At 42.4% G+C, this 18,047-nt stretch overlaps 1 protein-coding gene across 3 annotated transcripts in view; it reads left to right on the forward strand.

The window, feature by feature from the left end:
* NCKIPSD (NCK interacting protein with SH3 domain) overlaps positions 1–18,047 on the forward strand; it is a 651,336-nt gene that overhangs the window by 225,124 nt on the left and 408,165 nt on the right. For all 3 annotated transcript variants that reach the window (XM_069643331.1, XM_069643334.1, XM_069643332.1), the window contains exon 4: positions 8,149–8,239. In XM_069643331.1, the coding sequence (XP_069499432.1) occupies positions 8,149–8,239 (91 nt within the window). The remainder of the gene's footprint in view (positions 1–8,148; positions 8,240–18,047) is intronic.

An 18,047-nucleotide genomic window follows, 5' to 3' on the forward strand; every position in this document is an offset into this window, starting at 1 on the left:
CCGAAGCCAGAGGAATCACAAACCGAAGCTGTGAATACTTTGCCTACAGCACATAGACTGATTAGTGATGCTAATGGGAAGCAGAGGATATTTATAAAGGAACCTCGAATCAAGGAAAAGAGCGTGGAAAAATGTCTTCCCAATGTAACTTGTTTCAGAGCTATGAACAAACTTATCCTTAAAGACATAGACACAAGATATTCTCTGGTTTATATAGTGGTAGTGTCATACTACAGTAAAGAGCACCTACCCCAGAAAGAAAGTCTAAAGACATTGTGAGGCTAAAACTTCATAAAGACAATACCCAGATAAAAGGATATTCCAAGAGAAAAGACTGTGTTAAGAAGTAAGAAGGGAGAACCTAATAGAAGAAAACCATAAGACTTACCCATAGACTTACCATCCTTGAAGGTTCTTCTAATCGGACTGAAAAAATCGACAGCAACCCGTATCCTTTGATCCTAAAAAAAAAAAAAAAACAACAAAAGAGGAGTTTTAAGTTAATAGTTATGTTGTTGTTGAGAATTTGCCACTGTTTCAGCGTATTTCTCTTATCCCCACCATATAAGCAGTGACACACTCACTTCTGAAAAGTAATGTATTGGTACAGTTTTGTCATTGCCTAACTGAATGAGTGTAAACTTTACCAAAAGGTTTTACCTACCTTGAATAACATTGTATGCGTTTTAAAGTGTACCATATGGTGTTACTTTCCCTGATTTGCATTATACAGAACTAAAACAGTCTAGAAGTTAATACCTGTCTTGTGAGTTGCTTGAAGCCCCTCTTAAAAAGTATATGGTTACTTATCTTTTATAGCTGCTGCTCATCTATACTTGTAACACTGGGTGTGCCTCCCCTGAGTCTGCTTGGAGCATTTCCAAAATAGTCATAAGGTCCATTACTTACCTTGAAATAACGTGGGTCTTAAAGTGTAATTGGATTTTACTTTCCTTGAAATGCTGAGTGCATTCAGAAATAGTTATTGCATGTTAATACTTGTCATTGAGTAGCGTAAGGCTCCTCCAGAAAGTATATGGGTTGTTTTACTAACTTTAAACTGGTTTCTAAAAAGTATTGTGGCAAAGAGTATACTTGTAACAGGGTTGGTTTCTTAACTGAGTGTCTGTGCATGACTGAGAGGGTCTACTACCCTTAAATTACTGACTGTATTCTAAAAGTATATCTAACCTGGTTTTACTCCCCAAGAATAGCTGATTGCATTCTGAATGTGTTATAGGTTTGACTCACCTTGAACAGGAGGTTAGAGAGAGACTGGCTCAAAACCCCCTCGCTTTCTAATCAAACCTCTTCACTTACCACGCACTTTACAACTCTTCTCTTGCAGCGACCAAATCCTCCTACTACTCTAACCGTCTCCAGTCTCAAGCCTCCCAACCTCGTTGGATTTTTCAAACTCTCTCGTCTTCTCTCTCCTCCTACTCCTGATCCCTCTTCCAATTCCACAGTTTCTCCTTCGGACTTTGCCAACTTCTCCTCCAAAATCCTCACCCTCCGGCAAAAAATTAACTCCCTCTCTGACTCCCCCCCTCTCCTCCTCCTCCCTCTTCCGTTATGTCCATCTTCTCACCTGTTTCCCCTTCTGAAGTCTCCTCCCTTCTATCCAAAGCCCTCCCCACATCCGCCCCTCTGACTCTCTCCCCTCCATTCTTATCCCCAAGATCTACCCTCTTCTTATCCCTTACATCACCACTTTCTTTAACTCCTGCCTATCCTCATCAATGTTTCCCTCTGCCTTCAAACATGCAACGATTATTCCTATTCTAAAGAAACCCTCTGCCGATCCACTTCTCACTGCTAACTACAGACCTATCTCTCTTCTACCTTTCCTTTCTAAACTTCTTGAGCGCCTTGCCTACTCTCAACTCTCATCCTTTGTCACTACTTCCTCTCTCCTTCCTCCCTTCCAATCTGGCTTCCGTCCCAAACATTCCACTGAAACTGCTCTCACCTCTATCCTTAACTCCCTCCTCTCTGCTCGACATGCCAAGCAATCCTCTATCCTTATTCTCCTTTATCTCTCCGCAGCTTTTGACACTGTCGATCATCCACTCCTCCTCCATGCTCTTTCCTCCTTCGGGTCTAAAGGCCCTGTTCTAAAATGGCTATCCTCTTACCTCTCCTCCCGTTCCTTCGCAGTTTCATGGGGAGGCCAGACCTCTCCTTCATTCCCTCTTACTTACGGTGTTCCTCAAGGCTCTGTACTTGGTCTTTTCCTCTTCTCTCTTTACACCTCCCTCATTGCCCCTATTATCTCCTCGTTTGGCATATCCCACCATTTCTATGCTGACGATACTCAACTTTTTCTCTCTCCTCCTTCTCAACTGACCTTCACCTTAAGCTCTCCTCTTGCCTCACTGCTATCAAGAACTGGATGTCCTCCCGCTTTCTCTCTCAACACCGATAAAACCAAAGTCCTTTTCTTCCCCTCTAATTCTCTTCCCCCTCCATCCCCTCCCCCTTTCATTCACTTTCCTCCCTCCAATCTTCCTATCTCTCCCCAAACTCGTAACTTAAGCGTTCTCTTTGACTCCTCCCTCACCTTCTCACATCACATTTCACGCACCTGCCGATACCACCTCTACAATGTTCGCAAAATCCGTCCCTCCCTCACTTTCCACGCCTCCAAACTCCTAATCTCCTCTCTCGTCTTTTCCCGCCTCTTCTACTGCTCTTCTTTACTCTTTGGTCTTCCTGCATCTCAACTTGCCCCACTTAAATCCATTTACCACTCTGCTGTTCGTACCCTTTGTCTCCTTACCTCCCGTGACTCCATCTCTTCCTCGCTCTCTTACCTTGGCTGGGTACCTTTCCACTCACAGCATAAATTCTACTTTCTCTGCCTTGTCTTCAAATCCCTACATGGTCTTGCTCCTCCTTATCTCTCCTCCCTTCTCTCCTTCTACTCCCCCTCCCTTCCTTCTGCTGACCATTTCTTTCTCACTGTACCTCCGTCCCCCTGTGCTTCCTCCCGTTTCTGCTCCTTCCAACTCCTTGCGCCTCTGCGCTGGAACTCTCACCCTCTCGCAATCTGCTCTACCACAACCTTCTCCTCATTTCGCACTTCCCTTAAATCCCTCCTCCTCCCTTCTCCTCCTTGAAAACTCCCCCTCTGCCCTCTCTTCTTCCCCTCCCCGATTCCTCTCACCTCTCCTGCTCTCCCTCACTTCCATTTTCCCTCGTCCAATCCCCCCCTAGTTAATTGCTAGTTAAATCCTAGTTAACACCTAGTCCCACTACCCACCTTCCCCTTTAGTTAATTGCTCTTTCCACTGTTTTATTGAATGCTTCATGATGTAATTTTTGCTCCCACTGTTTTTGGTGGTTGTTATCTTGTATTTTGTTGTTCCAATGTACAGCGCCTTGGTGTAAAGCGCTCTATAAATCAATCAATCAAACTGCTGATTTCTATTAAAAAGGTCATGCTTTGGGTTCTATCCCTTAAGTATTGAGCTGGTTTTTATAATTGTTTATGTGGTCTATTATAGTACTTTTTCCCCCAATATTTATCAGGGCCTACTTGTATTTAAATAAAGTATTTATTTTTACAATACATAGTGTTTCCGGGTTTCTTTGGCACGATGTCCATTCATAGACATACATTTTTCTGATGGGATTTTTGCTGATTTTTATTTTCTTTGAAAAAACACATTAATACATAGGGGCTTTCGGGAAGGGTATAAAAGGGTTGAGGGAAGGTCCGGAATAGTTAGATTAATAGAGGGAGGGATGTGGGGGAATACCACCCCCAAAAGAACACACATTTGTGTTTTTTTAAAATTATTTCAGCAAAAAAACCATCAAACATGCATGTTGATAAACGAACATAGAACCATTTCTTTGGACCATATGTATGCTACAATTTCTTTGTACCAAACATCAGCCCTCTCGCCCTCTAAGACAAGCCTGGCTCCTCTGTCTGTGCTATAAAATGTTCTTGGGTGGTACCACCTTATACTACGAGTGGATTTATGTATTTCCTCAGATGTATGGTTTTATGAAGCCCTTAGTTGGACTTTAGAAAAACTGTCCTAACAACCACCCCCTAAGAGCCAATCCAGGGAAAGGAGAACAAGGGGAACGTGGGGGTCCCCAGATTACAACACGCCGTATTTGAAGTCTCTGCCCTAGAGGGAACTACCTCCCAGCAATGCCACGTTGCAGCAGACCACTGTCCTCCAGGCCCAAAACACTGTGGATATTCTTAGAATTACATGCTTTGCATAGGCAGACATCTAGTGGGTGGTGCAGAGTATTTCATTAAAAAAAATAATTGACAGGGCATTTATAATACTACCCCTAGCGTGACGTACACTGTACCACATGGTCCTGCACGCATCAAGGTCCTCGGATTGTTTTTTCCACCATTCAAGTTGGTTGCATTTCGCAGAGTGCTTAGCTGATAGCTAGTGTGATTATTAATATTGACATATATTATTTTATTTAAGTGCTACCGCAACTGACCCGCCTCACTAACACTCGACAGTTTTCGGTGATCGACTACACGTCCATAGACTACTTGCGGATCCAACTCCTAGTGGGCCCCCGTGGCCTACATAGGGCTTCGGCCTTCATTGGGCCTTCGCCCTCACAGTGGGGAGAGTGTGAGGTAGACATAATTCTCATACATTTAAAGAAGAAATATTCATTTTCAGCCCTTTTACACCCATTACCAAGCTGCCTTTATTAATAGTCCTAGAAAATACTCCCTTTAAATTCTGCCCTAAGTGCCGTGGAAGGACACACATTCTGTGCGCAATCATTGTCTTCCACGAGACCATTCTGAGAAACGGTGTGTAGCTTGTAAGCTTTTCCACCCAAAAACTCTAAAGGATTGGCATTATAGCAGCAGTGAATTACTGTGAATTGCTAGATAACGGGGGGCTGGTTAGCAGCTGGAATGCGAACGTGACATTGTAAGGCAGAGGTACCATATAAGATGTGCTGGGTTTCCATCTTTTCCTCATGCCTCAATATACAGGATTTTGGAATCATTGTCACGCAGAAACCCTAGAACTGGTAGCAGGAGGCATTATAGAATTCGGAACTAGACCAGCGCTGGGATCAATTGTTCCTTAAAACTCTCACATCAATTCTGTCCAATGAGATATGGAAGTGTTAGCCTCTTTACTCTGTCGCCCACTACCTCAGGCCAGTGTTTGTGTAGAAAGGGGGCGAGGGGAGTTGGGATGTTGGAGGATCCTATAAAATAGGCTGGGGCATGGGTACGGGAAAGGAGGGGACAACCATGTCTCCCCATCAGTTGCCTCATCCCCCCCCCCTGACTCCCGAAGAACCCTCGTCCAGGTGATCTTACCACACTCGTCCACCATGTGTGGATCCAAGGGCGATGGCCGTGCCGTGGTCACCTGAGGGAGAGCTCCCTGGGGACTAGAAAGTGAGACACCCTTTTGGTTTCTCACACATCTTATACCTTTTCCTTACCTTCCCGTACTCTCATACACACTTCACTCTCCCTCATGTCAGAAACATAACTCTCTCCTCAATGTATGAAGGGCCGTGGGTACATTGCATGTCACACTAGGGATAGTACTACAGACATGCCCTGTAAACGTCCCTTTTAGAAATTCAAAAAACAAGTTTTACAATACTCAGCACCACTAGATGTCGGCCTATGCAAAGCATGTGAATCTAAGCAGAAACCAGCATCAGAATGATTATTACAGGCATGTAATATTTGTCATATATATCAAACACACAACATTGGGATATTAACACATGTTCCAGTTTTCAGAGTTCTCCCCCTTGAATCCCACTCCTTTTTAGATTTCCAGATTTTTCCCTGTTTTCAAATTTGACTATTTGGGAATTGGGGTTGATTTACCTTACCAGATGCATCTTCTGATTTCTTTGGGAGAACTATCGGGGGGGCCCATTCACCTTCAATGCAGGTGGCTTATTTGGAAATCAATCCCTCAAGCACTGACTTGTTGCCCTTCTATAAACTGCTCTGGATCTCTACTCTCCATGTAAAAGTCTGCCTTATGGGTTGAATGAGTCTTTCTGCTCCCCAATCTCCAGTTTGTTTCCCGTCTTAGTATTCTTCAACCAATATTCCATCACTCTCCCTCTGTTGTATTGCTATGCCATCATCTTTCCCTCTAATTCTCTGGGTTGTCAGGTGTGATTTTTCTGCGACCTGTCTAAAAAAATAAAATAAAAATAGAAAATGTAAAAAATAAAAGTGGGAGGGCTGCTGCTCTCTTTTTAAAAACATGGTACATTTTGTTTTTTCCTATATCTGTTCATTACCATGTAGCAGAATAATGAAACATATATTTTCAGGTTCTTCACGCCGGGGCAAACATTTTGAGATATTTATGAATCTTGTTCAATACAATTTGACAATTTTACTAATGTTCACAATTTTCAGCCAATTTGAAACATGACTACACACCTTTATTTTACATAATCTGATGGGTACTTTTCTTATCTTATTTTCTAAACTGTCCACATTTCAGGTCAATCAGATGCTGCATGGCAATGCACCGGTTTTATTTTGTGATTGCACAGTTTATTGTGAGTGTTCCTTTCTTGTGAATTGTTTATTTCTGATTTGCAATTGTTATCCACTGGATGGCAGAGACGATAGATAGCCTAAATATTAACTTTCCATGCTACCACTTTCCAAAGCTGAATTTTCTTTAGCTATGCATGTTCTCAATGACCTTTCACCTTGACTAATCCAAGGCAGATGTCGGGGGCTGGTCATCTGAATGTCATTCACCTTCATTAGACCCCACCTGGCCAAAGCATCATTGGGACCTGATTTATGTGAAATGCCTACTTTGAATTCAAGGCGTCTCTCCATTAGTGAGTGCCTGAAATATATTCAAAGAGCTCATCTTCTTTATACACCTGCATGGCATACAGTGGAAGAGCATTTTGGGGTGAGATAATACCATCTGGTTGACCATTAAATATAATCTTCTAAATGGGCTCAAACTGTACTGTTGACCTTGGTGCTCTTCATGTACCCAATTCTGAATTAGTGGGGTAGGCCATGCTTAGAAATGTAAAGAGACAACGTTTTTCCCGTTCTGTTTCTCAGCAGTTTTGAATTGCACTGTTAATCACCAGATTCAGGCATGTCATTTAAAATTTCTAATGTAAGAACTCAGAATGCATTGCACTTTAACATTGATTCCAATCTTTTTTTAATCATTATGCTACTTTAGGTAAATCACATTTTTCAGTTCTAGAAAATGCATATTGTTATTTCTGTCATGCAATTGTAATTTTCGATTTTCTGCCATGGATCTGTTAGGCTGTGGAAATCGCACATTGATGAAGGAAAATATGTAATATTATTTTTAGGACATGATAATCAGCAAAATACAGTCTGACCAGTGTCCTTTAGATTGTGTAAGCAAGCAAGAGGCAGAAGTCTCTAAATGCCAAGTCTGTGCATATAATTTCCCTTGCTCTGCCAAGAGGGCCCTTCACATTTTGATTAGCCTAAACATGTTCTACAACTCTCCCACTGCCTTGCTGCTGCACGGTTAATAGATGTGTCATTTCATGCTGCCTTGCTGTGGGCTTTGCACTGCTGTTCTCACACATTTATTGATTTGTTTATCCTCTCATTCACTTATCCATCTGTACAAGCTTATTCAGTAATCTATTAATCTATATCACGCATGTATTTGTTCTTTTTATATTTCCCCACAACGTACAACAGTCGAAACCTTTGGCTCTGTCACTGCCAGTTAGTTTTTCAATGAGGCTATTTGTAGCTAGTATGATAGTGTTCCTGGGTGGTTTTCAGAGTGTACGACTGAGTTTTTGGCACCCCAAGCCCCAGCATCTACTACAAGTAATGCCAATTTGTAAATGATCAGCACGTGACTAAGATGAAAGTAATATTACGAAGAAACTCGAGCGGTGGCAGGTGTATGCTTTGCAAAGTGTTTTCATTATGGCAGTCAATCTGTGCAAATTATTGAATATCGAATTTAAAAAAGGGTATGGGGGAGAAGGGGTCTGTGTGGGTAATGTATGTATTGCAGCTCTGTGAGAGTCAAATGTCCTGCGCAGTACTGTTGGCTTTTTCTTCAATAAAAAAAGTAGAACTCATTTTCATATCGGTTTTCTTTTTTTTTTTAGATTCCACCACAGCCACGACGTGCTGCCCCGGTTACGCCACCGCCGCCTGAGAAGCAATACAAGAACACACAGAAGAATGCTGCTCTGAAAGGTGAAGGCAATTAATTTTGTCATTTGTTCTTTGTTCGCCTTTGTTTCTACACAAGCCAGTGGTATTGATGAGAAGGAACAGGGTGCTCGAAGAATATTGGTCTGGTGAAGGAGCCATGTTTTTTCTGACAGATCGGACACTGGTTCCTAGGATACCATGTACAAATTGCAGAACACATTCAATTTGATTAGCACCACAAAATCTTTACTGACCTCTGAGCCAATCAGAATGCTTGGAATGCAGTTAGTAATTGATGCCAGAACTTTAACATGTGTCCTGCACAACGTTGTAACCCGTCGGGGCGTGTCGGTGGACATGGTGGTGCCCCCGCAGCCCCAACCACATGCACGGCCGGAAAAATTATCTCCTGATTTTGACCTCTCCCACAGTCGTTATTAAGGTTATTGGAGTGCAATCGATGGAGCATATTAACTCCACTGGCAGATTGCACTGCAATATCCCTATTGTGTAATTATCAGGCATCTAGTCTACTCTATTTAGTTGCTTTTTTGTTCATCTCTAGGTATACAAAGCATGTGTACTTGGAGGATGGTGAGCTCTGCATCTAATTGAACGCTGAGTTAAGGCAGGAGCGGAATCTGGTGACCTGGGCCATTCTAGATAAAGAATCTATTTTGGGTATTGTGTTTTAGGGTTGCTCTTAATTGTCCAGTTGTAATGTGCTCTAGGCACTTTCATTCGGCCCTGTTTCCAAACCAATTGTTCTGTGTCTTCTGCATATATCCAAAACTCCAGTTGGTACTGTTTTAATAGTTTACACAGTGGGCTGTGTCCAATCATATTGACGTTTTTTGAGTAATTATCAGTTGCTGGAATCATCTATTCCCTTGCGCTTATTCTTACTGGGATATCTCCTTTGACGCTTTGCCTCCCGTGCGTCCCTCTACTTTTTGTGTTCACACAATAAGTCAATGACTTATTAATGCAGTGGGATTTTTTTATTGGTCTAATTTGCAGTACATTCGGTAGGAATTTGTCATAGGCAGGTTATTTGCAAATGGGAACATATTCCAGATCAGTAAGCTTTAACCAGTTAAACTCACTGACTAGAACCATGATGACCTCAACAGGATTTCCTCACCCACTATCTAATACTCAATGCCAAGGTTTCCTTTGTTTCTTGATACTTGCATTTAGGATTTCGCCTGGAAATAGCAGTCGTTGATCCTTTTGAGAGATTCTGGAAAAGGTTTTATACAATCTTCCTCGGAGGAAACAGTATTACAAAAACTGATTTTTCCAATCTGATGATTGGCCAAAATACACACTATGTGAATTGGACATATGGAAGGGTAGATCTTTGTCGTAGACAAGTTATCCGACAGAAGTCACGGTTGTTTAGGTCTGCTCTCCATTGCTTGGATCCCATCGAAAACACCCTCTATGGACGCATGCACATGCTGCCAGGGTCTCAAAGAGCCTCAGAAATCAGGAGTATGGCCTCTAATTAAGAGGGCAACACATCTATTACTGATCTACACAATTAAATTCCACAGCCCCCTTCTAGGTTGATTGTTCTGACCCATTGGCAATTATGGTCCCATTCCCATGAGTCAGCAAAGCATCATTTACAACAGGCCACTCTCCTAGACCCTTGATTACAGGGCTGACCTCTCCTCTTGTATAAGGTTTATTTCTTCTTCTGTCTCCTTTGTATCAAGACAACAGGACTCACCGTAGACTTGCCTCATATCCCTTGAGTTCATCATTAGAGCAGACCTCTCTCATAGGCCTTGACCGCTCCTGCCAGAGCCTGGGAGCTCTTATCTTTGCCAAGATCACAAATAGAAAAACAAAGGCTTGGACCTTCCAAGCTCCTCCCCCCCCCCCCTCACCGCCCAGATTTAGTTGTGATGGTGGTTCTGCTGCATTTGACGTAGTTACCTTCTTAGTCAGAAGACTATTCAATTATTTTCGTTGGCAGCATGTCCACTGGCCCGTTCATATGTTTGAACATGCTACTGGGATAAGCTTTTACCTTGAATTTGGTATGTATCCTTACAGGTGGCTCTTACTGAGGCATGCTGGTACTTGAAGTTTAAGGTCCTTCCTTTGGATGATGGCCCACTTGATGCAGCCAGTGTACCACCATGCCTCTCGTTGGGCGAGGCCTATGGGATCCTGTCTCATCCTCCCTCAGGAAGGCATATCAGGGAGCGATGGGTATAGTCCTGTCCCTAGCCGTCTGCTACCCCCATAGGTAATGGTGTATCTGGTGAACTCACTGACTAGAGTCGCATGATTGCTAACTTTGCTTGTACCCCCAAATAGCTGGTGGTCTCATCTCATGCCAACAATCCCGACTTAATCAAAACCACAGTATTCCCCACCAAACGTATAGCTGTTAGATAATGTCATTCCGGCCAAAGCAATAGTTATCCATCATTGTAATGTACCGTCGTTCATGTAATGTTTAGACTTCATACACTGTCCCAAAAGCTACAGTGCTTAGACGTTATGACCATGGCAGTTAGGTGCTATGACAAGCTCATTTATACCTAGAACAATCTAGGCCAAAATTAGAACTTTATACAATTATGAGAATACAACCTCAACAGTTTGCCTCAAAGCGTATTTTGCTTTTCCAATGCAGGGTTTCTCCTCCCTAACTGGCTACACGTGCACTCCCCACTTAACCTGAGACAGCGTGATCGGTTATCCCTTCCACCTTGTTGGGCCATTGCTGGCTAGTTGCCTGCCCACTCCCCCACCCCCCTCACCAGGTGTTGGCTCCCCCTCCCTTGTATGTCTGCTTCATTTAGCACTTACCTTCCCCTATAATGATAATGTTGTATGCTTTGGTACTTATTCTACAGTTCTCATAATATGGTCTGTTTTCTTCTTGTATACAATTTGTAGTACAGACCCCTCACAAACCCTTCTCCCCTCCCATGAGAGAATGCTCTAATGCCCAGAATGCACATTGTTATGCAACTGCCCCAGAATGGTACCTTTTGTTACCGACTCGGGGACCTGGAAGTAGTTCTGTTATTTCACTCTTTGATCAGAGTGCTATTGTTCTCAGAACCACTTTCCCTACAATTCACAAACTATCCATGGCATGTCCCCCAGCTCTTCGCCACTTGGCTTGGTTGAAGTTCTGCACAGTTCCACTGCATGGTCTCACTGTGACTTCTGTCCAGCTTTGCTTGGCTCAGCTCTGCACTGGTCCCTCACAGAAGCTTGTGGCTAACCTGCGTTCAGCTTTGCCTCTGCCTCCTTGCCGGGTGCAGGCCGCCTTAAATGCCCTTTTATGGTTGTTCCACTGCCATCTTTCTCATATTTTGGTAAAGATTGCCCTCAGGCTTTCATTTAATCGGAAAGTGATCTGCCCTTTACCTATGAACAATTTTCTACGAAAAAGCGAACTGTCTTGGATATGATTGTCCATCTTCTTGTCATTTCCTAGTTATTTTAGACTGAACTTTTACATTGCAATCGCTTTGCTTGGGGTATACTATGGCTGACTCCCTAAACAAAGAAAGTTTGTTTTGTCCGACTTCAGTGTCTGGGTTTAAACCATGCTATTCATCATGGGTCTGTCTGGCACCACCATAAAATGATTTCTGCAAGTGGTTAGAATGCTTAATTGGATTGCTACTTCTATTCAGGGTTGGCCAACCTGTCCCCCTCCAGATGTTTTGTCCTACAACTCCCAGCATCCCTCACTATTCTCTCTGCTGGCTAAGGCTGATGGCAGCGGTAGGCGTAAGCATCTTGGGGTGATGGGTTAGCTAGCCTACTGAAACAGTTTGTATGCCTTACGCCTGCTATGGTGAAGGCACAGTTCCAGCCTTCAGTTTAATAAAACTACCAAACTTCGGCTGTTATTGGGGACACACCTTGCATTCATCTGTGTAGAAAATGCTCCTCGGGCATCACCATCAGGTGCTCAGTCTAAGCCACGCTGAGACGGGGGAAATATGTGCCTTGTCCTGTCTAATTTCTCTGCTAGCTGTTTATGAAGTTAGCATTTTGTACTAATTGGGTATTCCCGTACAAGAATGGCAAACTCTGGAACATAAACTAACACACTCGTAAGGGCTTGTTCCCATTGGCAAAACAAAATTAAAAAGGTTAATGTAAAAATGTCTCATGACTTGTTACGTTTTCAATCGGGACATTACAGAATGAAGTGAGAAAATATATTGGGAGAAATTCGCCAAGATTACCTTGATTTGAAATCGATATCTGCTCATTAGGCAGTAGAAAGTATAACATTTTATTATAGTTACATTAAATGAACTTAAACACACAAGGATTGTCAAATTATTCAGTGTGGCACAAAACATATTAAATGCATTCTTGTATAGTGCACATCAAATCGATAAAATTAAAAAAGGCGAGAAAAGAGAACAAGTAACTATCTAAAAGAAGACCAATGTGATTAAATTAATCACTCATGAATGGGTGAAAGATTAAGAAATCAAATCACGTCATCCTTAATTGCATTCATTCTGTTGTCACAAATAACCTTCTATGCTACTAACAGTAGGGATCAATTCACTGATTGCAGATAAGTCAATGGTTACAAAATGGAATCAATTCATAGGACATCCTATTTAATATAAACTCTAAGGGTGGTAACTAATACAGGTTGATAGTAACCGATTTGAAAACACCCACGCTTCAGTATAAGAAAGGTGGTACACCTTCCTCAGGACTAAGCACACAATAAGAGATCCTCATTTATGAGCGAGAATGTCAAAATGTTGGTAGCCAAAGTTACTCTCAATGGATGAAATTCCATGCATGCCTTTTTAAGGGGCTTTTCAAGGTGAAAAAAAGAGAAAGCCATGGTGAGGATTACTACTTGTTGTTGTTTTAGCTGTGGTTGATGAAGGCTATTCGTTATTCAGTTGATCATCACATGTCAGATACTAATTTTCATTGATCTTAACATTAAAAAAATATACAAACTAGGCTGATGAATGTTTGGCAATTAACAGCAAATTCTCCGTATCCTACTAATGTGAACAGTAGCGGGGTCCCACCTAAAGTCCAATGAACAGATTTTCAAAGTGTCTGTGCCCATATTATTTTATCTTCGGCACATGGCTGTGCATGCAGCCCTACAAGGCAGGGGACTGGACGTTCTGATGAGCTCTAAGACTCCTGCAAATGTATACATTCTTATTTGCTGAAGAGTAAAAATGTACCTTTGAATTTTGCCAGATGCAACATATTGCAGATTTTTATAAGGTGCTACATACAGTTGGAAGATAAAGACCTATGGATGTATTAAGATGGAAATCTTGTCAGGGGAATTAACGATATTGTGAAGGTTTATCACTAATCCTAATAGTTTGAGGCTATTTGTGCATGGAAAAGTAAATCGCTAATATGCCCCGGTTACTGGGTCTTGTAAAGTTATGTTTGTAGCAAAATGTCCACAGCCATACACTGTAATGGAGTATAGACATGGACATTCAATGAAGATAAAAAGCATGCTCACCAACTTAAGCAAAAGGGCTCACTGTAGCCTAATGGCATAGGATGCTTAACTACGTCCGCATGTTCACCTTTCCCATAATGGCCGAAGATATACCTGCATCAGGAAAGTTATTGCCCTTATTTCTCACCTCCTCAGTGAATTTTATATTAGAATGAGGAATATTAGGCCATATAAGCAAGTCAAGTGACGGATGTCATCAATGTACCACTTTCATATTAAAATATGTTTAGAAAATGCTGTTCAAATTGGACATATAGAGAATGGCCAGTCTCGGTGCAAATGCAGCACCCATTGCTGTTTGCTTTATTATTTTTTTTATTACTATATTAATTTTATGTACATCAAAGTATTAGAACAAAAGCATCAACAATAGAACAATCAAATTCATCACATCTCTAGTTTCTTTTATTTGTTGGTAAAACGTGTTCCTGTATTCAAAATAGTTGAAATCTAGTTCTATGGACTGGGGTTCAATGATTAACTCAATTGGTGTCTCTACCAGATTGAGTGCCAATCTCTTGTAAAATGTGTCTAATTTACTCAATAGCCCACTTTGGGGAATGTTGGTCACCATGGACATACACGCCCTGTATACAAGGGTAGGTCATCAAAAATGTGTATTACGTCTCTGAGATAGCGGTTTGTTCTTTGGCTGGGTGTCTGTAGAAAGTTATCAAATTGGCTAAGATTCCACAATGTAACTGCGTCCCGTGACCATAGGTCTGCGGGAGGCTTAATATAATGCTTGTGAATTTTTGCAGAGCATAGAGTTAACATGGGCAGAGGTTATGAGGATTCTTTCAGATAACTGCACCAAAGAAACAAATAAATAATTATTGTTGCTCTGGTACTGTGGCAAATGGACCTCTGACCTGTAGGAGTACAAGGATGAGTAGAGGCTAAAAATGCCCACTCGGCCTTCACAATTGTACAAACCAAGAGCCAACATAATCATAAAGGTAAAACCGGCACAGTCAAGAGATATACCTCCTTTGCCTTTTGTGGTAATGTTGGACAAGTGAAAGGCTGCCCTTTCAAGAGGGGTGTGAATGTGGTTCAGTAGCAACCCAAACAGCAAAGTAGAACAGTCCAAAATGAAGGAATATCCAATCAAGGTTCTGTAAAACTATATACTTTAATTAAATGCACCATGTACCATAATGACTAACTAGAAAACCCTGTAAAACTTCAGCCGTGTAGAAAGAAAACACAGAAGGTATAAAGTGGAATAGAAGCAGCACTCGAGCTAATGAGACGGAGGGAGAAAAGGCAATAAAATACAACCATGTTCAAAGGTTATATTCTTGAGTTTGCAAAAGGTATTACAATTAACTATACAGCCTCTATGGCCGAAGATGGACCGGGAAGGGGCAGATATTAGTTGCTAATATCTTTTGAAAGGTCTTGGTGGTTTGATGGTACTGAACCAGGATTATTGGCATTGCTCAACGGTTCTCTTCGGGATCGCCAATCGTGACCGCCCAACGACAAAAGTGGTGTTGAGTTGGGGGTCCAACGAAAGGTTGCTTCTGTCACCAATCTACCCTAGCTGTACGATCAGGCGGTCTCCAGGTTCGGTTCAATGGTCGAGGATAGACAGCAGTCAAACTAGACCAGGATGCGTAGGCGATTTTGTCGGGCACAGTTTGTGATTCGGGAAGCACCAGGGTCGGGTTGATTGATTTACAGGAGAGACAATGAATAGGCTTGTTTTTACGATGGGGACTCGATGCAAGGCAGCGGTACTTCATTGGATTGAGCTGAGGCAATGATGCGCTTCCGCAATGCGTGGTGCAGTTGCGAACAGAGTTGAGCAGGCAAACAGTTGTTCGGAAAACAAGGAATTACCTTTTTTACCTCGGCAGAACCAGTTAGAGGATGGGCTAAAGGGGGATTATTATGTCTAATTGGATCTGCATTTGTAGCCGATTTTTAGCCTGCCAGTTGGTTCAACTAATATCCCAATTATTTACTTTAGGCTTGCTTCAGGGTCAAGTGGGTATATCTTCAATATATGTTATAATTGCCTGGGAGTGGAACCTTGATCATTGGTTTTGTATGCTTTTTCTAGCTTGTAAGAAATGATTGTGGTCCCCGCTCCTGTAAGATCCTTGTATTATCGGGGGGCAAGGGGAACTTAATGCGCGAATTGGGACAGGTGAGTATGCTTTTTAGTTTTGACCGTAATCATTTTGTGACTTTAAATACACGGTTCTTAACACATCAGTATACATCGGAGCTCAATAGGGAGAATTAGTTATCCTTGGTGTCTAATAGTCATACTCGAAAGCTAATTACAAAGTTACGATTCCGTCAATTGCCTCTGGCATTATTTACTCGAGCATGGAAAACTGATAAAACTACGACCAGTTCTTGTGACACTATAAATCAGTTGAGTCTAATATCCTCATTTTCTTTGTCCTGGGTATGATCTACCACGCTAATGTTTTATATTGCCCTTTTTAAGATTACTGAATTTCAGGCAATGCTGTGTCGGATATTTTTATTTCATCCAATCAATGGAACCAAGGGCCTGTGTTGTTATGGTGGAACTTTTTTTTATATAGATTATGCTTTTTAGTTCATGGACTACATAGAGTGGATTTTAATTTTCCCTATATTTAATATGCATGATTTTTCTGTCTGTAATGTTTTCTGAATTTTAGATTCGAAATAAACAGATGTGTCTAAGTGACTGTAAACAACACGTGCTACTAGAAAGGGTAGCCCTTGTTAGACAGACGCTTGTGTGTGTTTTTATTTTTTTTGTGGTGTATGTCGCACAGATTCTGAGAGGCCTCTGACAAACCAGTCTGCCTGTCTCTTAAAGTGAGTGGACAAGATGCATGCAATCAGGTGATGGATTGAAGGGAGAGCAGAGAATTCCTGAGAACAGCCAGTACAAATCTCGCGCTTGAGCCGTTTTTGTGGGAGGAAGTAGCCAAGATTCAGGAAGGCAGGTGATGCAATACTCCAAGTATACAACATATTAGGACATACCTGCTCCCAAATGAGCCAGAGGCAGCGGGAGATGTACTCCTTGTGGACGTTCCACATCAGCACTTGTGTGCACTAAGGATGCAAGAATTGCATGGGGCCAGTTGACTGGATCATCCAACTCTCGCTCCACAACCGTGGTCACAAGTCACTCTGGAGCACACGCACCTGTGCTAGTACATGCACGTGTATTGTACTAAGACGATGAACATCCACTAAGACCAACATAGAAGGTTGCACTTTGCCTTCTTTACACTCTGGGGCTGAAGCAGGAAGATCTTGTCTATTGAAGATCAGGGAAAAATTACAAATTAATAGTGGGACTAAATAGAAAGTGCGAAGTCTCTGATCGCTGCCTCCACATCTACTGTTAAATCCGACAATAAGGACGATGACATGGATGATAACCTAACTTGCTCCATCCAGACCTGAACATGCATTGCTTCTGTAGCCGGGAGGATAGATCCGGGGCAAATCACTTGTCTTGGAAGTACAAAGCCAAGCAGCATAGTTTTGAAACCCACTCCTGCGCTTAGAGGCTTAAGTACGATATAAGGATCCAATGTCAAGCAGTGATATGGAGGAGAATGCCACCACTGAGGCAAAGGTTGTAGTAGTAATAGAAACTTGCTTCCCACCTGTATACGGTCTCGAAGAAATAGCCTTCATGTCACAGATCATTGCATGGTACCTAAATAGTACTTCACATTGAATATACACAAACCAAAGCTAGCCACCTGTATACACTGGCTGAAACCAGTGTGCCGGGAGGAGGCATGGACCATCTTGGGTGGCATGTCTTTGGTGCCATATGCTGCAGCACCATGGGCAGGCATGGGAAGAATTCAAAATATCTGAAGTGCATCCCTCCCCATGCCATCAGACAGGACCCCTCTGCACACTTAGTTGTTTAAATACTGCGGCTGTGTAATTGCTTAGGAGTGGGAACTCAAGCCCCTACTCCTGATCCAAAGATGCATAGCAGTGATTCGCCCGCGCCCCACCATTGCGTCGGGTCAGTGTTGTGGAAGCACTGTAGCGTGGCGAAGACCATTGATTCCGGTGGCTTATGGCAAAGGTCGATCACCTCTGGGAAGTTCCCACCAGAGGTTTTTCTGTTGCAAGGCAGTACCGGAATTGTATGGCAAGGTCATGGCTACGGTGAGGTGGTGCTTGAGTCAGCAGGCCAAAAAGCCTCTTTACCATGGGCGTGTGGTCCAGTTCTCCGAGCATGGACTACGTGGCTGTACCAGCACACTAGGTGGGCTTTCCTTCCTCCATTACCCATGAGGGTTTCTGGAGTAGTGCAAAGGGTGAGTGGGTGGTTGCATGGTT

The sequence above is a fragment of the Ambystoma mexicanum genome, chromosome 2p (assembly GCF_040938575.1).
Source record: "Ambystoma mexicanum isolate Mex_15411 chromosome 2p, UKY_AmexF1_1, whole genome shotgun sequence".
Classification (NCBI taxonomy): Eukaryota; Metazoa; Chordata; class Amphibia; order Caudata; family Ambystomatidae; genus Ambystoma; species Ambystoma mexicanum.